General features: G+C 38.3%; 1 protein-coding gene across 3 annotated transcripts in view; it reads right to left on the bottom strand.

Moving 5' to 3' along the window:
- Nucleotides 1–552: 552 nt before the first annotated feature.
- The window catches only part of camk2a (calcium/calmodulin-dependent protein kinase II alpha), a 71594-nt gene continuing 66160 nt past the window's right edge, over nucleotides 553–5986 (bottom strand). For all 3 annotated transcript variants that reach the window (XM_056446556.1, XM_056446555.1, XM_056446557.1), the window contains 2 exons: nucleotides 3925–4164; nucleotides 553–2239 (listed from right to left, as the gene is read on the bottom strand). In XM_056446556.1, the coding sequence (XP_056302531.1) occupies nucleotides 3932–4164 (233 nt within the window). In that variant the 3' untranslated portion in view covers nucleotides 553–2239; nucleotides 3925–3931. The remainder of the gene's footprint in view (nucleotides 2240–3924; nucleotides 4165–5986) is intronic.

Genomic DNA, 5986 nt, shown 5'->3' with positions numbered 1-5986 from the left:
AAAACGCATCTGTTTAACTCTGTAAACACATTGGTAATTTTTTATGAGATGCTAATGGTCTAATCTGATTCAATGATTTATGCTAAGCTACGCTAAAAGTGCTTCTGCCAAACTCGGAGATCGATTTAATGGATTAAAAAACAGTACAACTCATCTGTTTAACTCTGTAAACACATTGGTAATTTCTTATGAGATGCTAATGGTCTAATCTGATTCAATGGTTTATGCTAAGCTAAGCTAAAAGTGCTTGCTGCAAACCCACAGCACATCTGAATAGATTACAAAATGGTAAAATTAAACTTATTAGTATTTTCTTAATGAGTGCTTATGGTCTAATCCGATTCAATGATTTATTCTAAGCTAAGCATTAAAGTGCTTCTGCCAAATTTGGAGATCGATTTAACGGGATAAAAATGGTAAAGCTCATCTGTTTAACTCTGTAAAACATTGGTAATTTTTTTTTTACAGGATGCTAATGGTCTAATCCGATTCAATGATTTATGCTAAGCTAAGCTAAAAGTGCTTGCGGCAAACCCGCCAGATCACCCTGAATAGATAACAAAATATTAAAATTCATCTGTTTAATTCTGTAAGCTATGTAAACTTATTAGTATTTTTTTAATGAGATGCTAATGGTCTAATCCGATTCAATGATTTATGCTAAGCTAAGCTAAAGTGCTTGCCCAAACCTGCAGATCAACTGAATGGATTCAAAAATGGTAAAATTCTTAACTCTATAAACTCTATGAACACATTGGTAATGTTATAATGAGCTGTTAATGGTCTAATCTGACTCAATGATTTATGCTATGCTATGCTTAAAGTACTCCCGCCAAACTTGAAGATCAGCTCAGGGTATTTAAAATGGTAAAACTCATCTGTTTACCTTTATAAAACACATTGATATTTTTAATGAGATGCTAACGGTCTAATCCAATTCAATGATTTATGCTAAGCTAATCTAAACTCGAAGATCGCCTGAATGGATTCAGAATGGCAAAACTAATTTTTTAAAATGAGCCTATTTCCAAAAAAGTGGAGTGTTCCTTTAATAAATCTGAATTTGTGAGTAGTGAGCGCCTTCTGTTGACTGTCACAGTAAAACAAATGGCGCATCAGTAGATTTAACACGTCCCCAACTGTTAACAACACTGATTATTGAAAGCTCTCTCTCTCTCTCTCTCTTCTGCTGAATTTGAATAGAAGTAAAGCCCAGACATCGAATCAACCATTTAAGAGCTTTGATGACTTCCTTTTGTAACAGAGAGAAAAATAAATGAAAATAAAAACATCCCTGAATCCTAAAAGGAAGAACAAATATGCCAACTCTACTGGAAGAACTTTGTCAAAGTGCTCTGAGCACATCGCACACCACGCCAGATTTGGAGCACAGGTCTGACATGCATTTAATGTAGCCCAACAAACCATTGCAGCTCTTGATAATGCAAAGGTCAGCAGCGTCTTTAACTTTAAGTCCTTTGAGTGGGTTGCTCAGCCCCCCCTTGATCCATCGGTTCTTGCAGTGCGGATCTTTTACTAGGTTTTGTGTGTGTTTTTTGCCATCGATGCAGCTTCGATTTTAAGGGCTAAATTCAGAAAATTCACTTGTGCTTTCAACTGATTGTCTGAAAACTGGGCAGTGAAGGATTAGCTGTGTATTCACATCTCTTCGATCACATTCACGTATAAAAGATATTACAATATCCTCCCCTATAGCAGTTTATCAATAATCGTAGAGTTCAAAAAAGTATTGATGTTATTTCAAGCGTATAAACGGAGATCCGTTTTAATTCGGATTGTACATTCAAGGATTTTTTTCACAGACATAAAAGAGAGATTGAAAACTCTGCTCACTGCATCTATCTAGATACCCGTGTCGATTTTATAAACCACAGGTTCATTTTTATTGTATTTTATTATTTTTTTGGAATGTAATAGTCGCTCCATGCTCCAAATTGAATGTAAAATATCTAGGCTAGTTGCAAATGTAGCACTTATGGTCAAAACATGATTTGTAAACACCCAAAATGCTAAAAACTAAAAAGAAAACCAAACTACACAGCAGGGTTGCAACAGCAAAGTGGCTTCATCGTAGTTTATCCGTAAAAGAAAGGTTCTGAGTAAATGCTAATGTAAATGTGATGACGCTGTGAAGCAGAGGGCCAATGGAGTTCAAGGAAAAGATGAGAAGCTGGGAGCTTCTGCATCCTCAAATGATTAATCCTGCGTCTGTTTTAAACTAGGAGAGAAAAAGACAGAGAAAGGTCAGTGCGCACGTTGTAATGGAGCCACAAATGTTATGTTCTTATGCAGGCCCGTAGCCGGCCTGGTGAAAGGGGTGGTTCTTTTTTTTTTAAAAAGTTATTCGCCTGATTTTTTAAAAATTTAACTATTAAGTATTTGTATTTATAGTTTAAACAGCTACTGCGTTTAAGTGACATTTTAAGCACTTTTATTTCTAAATTAGCTTGTCGGGTGGCCATCATATCCAGGGCTTGACATTAACTTTTTTTGATCACCAGCCACTGTGGCTAGTAGTTTTCCAACATAGCCACTCGCCATTTTCACTAGCCACAAGGGATGTAGTGGACATTTTAAAAGTGTGTGTTGGGGGACAGCTGTATGAAATCCAAAAGTTTACATTCTTGATCACCTGTTTCTAAATGGTCTGTCTCTAAAAGTGAGGGGGACGTTGTGTTTCTAGACACAGTTGCTTCAAATACGGGAGCGCGCACGCGTTATAAACAGTCGCGCGCATCACCTCAGCTGTTAGCGCAGGTGATTATCCTCATTCGGCATTTACCTGCTTTGCTCGCGCGAAGCTGCGAACGCAGTTATTTTTGTCAGTCGTGCTGCTTCTCAATTCTAAGATCACCTTTGCATGCATGTTGGACTATACTCATTGTCGAACCCTGCTTTTAAGAATTATTATATGGAAAAATTATTTTCAACCACCCAAAGTGGCTATAGTGGGAGTGTACGTCTTACCCGCCACCGTTGACATCTACCCGCATTTGGCGGGTATTAATGTAAAGCCCTGATCATAACCACATTATTTGATGTACCAAAGCATTTCCTAAATATTTAGAATAAAGGAATATGAAAAAAAAAACGTATTTATACATATTGTTCTTATCATATATGATTAGAAAAAAAGGAATCCGTTAAAGTTTTAGATTAAAAACTGCCTATTAAGGCCAAGTATAGTCATTTATTAAGCAAATAACAAACTGGCCAGAACATTCAATGTTTCTCAGTCAAAATTTGGCCACTTGAATAATAAAATATATGCATAATAATAGTGATAATAATGTAGAGCTTCCGGATTTTTCTAGCCTCTCTTTTAAAGAAAAAGTTGGAAATTTCATGGATAACAACAACAGCCTAATTACTATTAAAATGAACTTTTATATACTTCAAAATTAACTTTTGGTGCTTCACACCTTTATATTGCTAATTTTTAATAGCTAATAAGGTCCAAGATTTAGAATAAAACTTGCAAAATATTTTCTCTATTTAAAATAGTACAGTAGGTCAGAGGTGAAAGATGACGTCCCTTACGTCAGGTTATTCTCGGTCTTAAAGCCTTCTTTGATGGGTTATTTTCGCAATTTATGATGGCATAGCAGTCAAAATAGGGCAAATTCTGGACCTTTGTCAGTGATGGGAGGGTCTTACGAACCCCCCGAACCCCCCTAGCTACGGGCCTGTTTTGTGTATTTATCATTTTAGGGAGTCAAGCAAAGAGAGGATCTGGCATCCAGCTCAAAATGGCGTAAGATTTTCCTTTGTAAAATAGTAATATTGAGTAGATATTAAGTGAAACGTACAGCTGAAGTCAGAATTATTAGCCCCCCTGAATGTCCCCCATATCATCATGGCTAATAATTCTGACTTCAGCTGTAATATTTTCAGTTTTCTTACCTGACTCTTATTTAGCGATGGCAGCTGGAGAGCCTGAGCGGTGGAAATGGACTATCTGCCACTTGCCGTCTTTACGATGCCAGATTCGTGTCTCTTCAGACTGGGCAGTGCAGGGCATCCCGTTATTGTCTAGGTACTGTGTGATGCGAATGTAGGCGATGCAGGCGGCTTCCTCGCCGATCAGATGGATGTGAGGGTTGAGGATGGTAGTGTGAACCGGCTTGCTGTTCTTTGACCACACTGTTAAAGAGAAAAAGAAGAAAACAATTGGACCCTTTTCACATTTCCGGCTTTAATTACGATGGTGTTATCAAGACTTTCAGAAAAAGGAAAACAATAGCGTTAGACTGATAATGACAGATAGAAAAGAGAATAATGTCAGATTTACTGTCCTGCCCCTATAGAGGCCTCATTAGAAACACCTCACACAAGCAGTAATTAGCTTATACCATCTTTGATGCAAAGATGATATAATACATATGTAAATACATATAAATGCTCATATTTACAAAAATATATTCCAAACGTGCAAGGATTTAAAATATTGAAGACTGATAAACGTGTCTTAATCTTATGAAAATAAATAAAACGTTCACCGGCCACTTTATTAGGTACACCTTACTAGTACTGGTTTGGACCCCTTTTCCGTTCAGAACTGCCTTAATCCTTTATGGCATAGATTCAACAAGGAACTGGAAATATTTCTCTTGAGATTTTGCTCCATATTGACATGATAGCATCACGCAGTTGCTGCAGATTTGTTGGCTGCACATCAATGATGTGAATCTCCTTTTCCATCACATCCCAAAGGTGCTCTATTGGATTGAGTTCTGGTGACTGTGGAGGCCATTTCAGTACAGTGAACTCATTGTCATGTTCAAGAAACCAGTCTGAGATGAATCAGCTTCATGACATGGGTTGTTATCCTGCTGGAAGTAGCCATCGGAAGATGGGTACACTGTGGTCATAAAGGGATGGACATGGTCAGCAGGAATACTCAGGTAGGCTGTGGCGCTGACATGATGCTCAATTGGTACTAATGAACCCAAAGTGTGCCAAGAAAAATCCCCCAAACCATTACACCACCACCCCCAAAACTGAATCGCTGATAAAAGGCAGGATGGATCCATGCTTTCATGATGTTGACGCCAAATTCTGACCCGACCATCTGAATGTGGCAGCAGAAATGGAGACTCATCAGACCAGGCAACGTTTCTCCAATCTTCTATTGTCCAGTTTTGGTGAGCCTGTGTGAATTGTAGCCTCAGTTTCCTGTTCTTAGCTGACAGGAGTGGCACCCGGTGTGGTCTTCTGCCGCTAGAGCCCATCCGCCTCAAGGTTGGACGTGTTGTGTGTTCAGAGATGCTCTTCTGCAGACCTCGGTTGTAACGAGTGCTTATTTGAGTTACTGTTGCCTTTCTATCAGCTGGAACCAGTCTGGCCATTCTCCTCTGAACTCTGGCATCAACAAGGCATTTGTTCCCACAGACTGCCGCTCACTGGATATTTCCTCTTTTTCAGACCATTCTCTGTAAACCCTAGAGATGGTTGTGCGTGAAAATCCCAGTAGATCAGCAGTTTCTGAAATACTCAGACCAGCCCGTCTGGCACCATCAACCATGCCACGTTCAAAGTCACTTAAATCCCCTTTCTTCCCCATTCTGATGCTCGGTTTGAACTGCAGCAGATCGTCTTGACCATGTCTTCATGCCTAAATGCATTGAGTTGCTGCCATGTGATTGGCTGATTAGAAATTTGCGTTAACAAGCAGTAAGACAGGTCTACCTAATAAAGTGGCTGGTGAGTGTATAATTATATATTGTGCATCTGCATTAGATTAGTCGGCACCGAAGACAAAAATAGACTATTAAAACAAGAAAAAACGTAAGATCACAGTCCAAAAATTGGTACATCCAATTTATTATGTTGGGGAAAAAATGAAATGAATTTTAATAAAATTTTAAAAGAGAAACACGAACACATCAAATTTTGATAAAACTTTGTAGTTTGTAACATTTTGCAATGACTCGTTTAAATTGAGATGTATTTATCACACACACAT

This window comes from Danio aesculapii, chromosome 21, assembly GCF_903798145.1.
Source record: "Danio aesculapii chromosome 21, fDanAes4.1, whole genome shotgun sequence".
Classification (NCBI taxonomy): Eukaryota; Metazoa; Chordata; class Actinopteri; order Cypriniformes; family Danionidae; genus Danio; species Danio aesculapii.
Note: the sequence above shows the minus strand (reverse complement) of the source record. Positions and strands in the feature narration are given on the sequence as shown.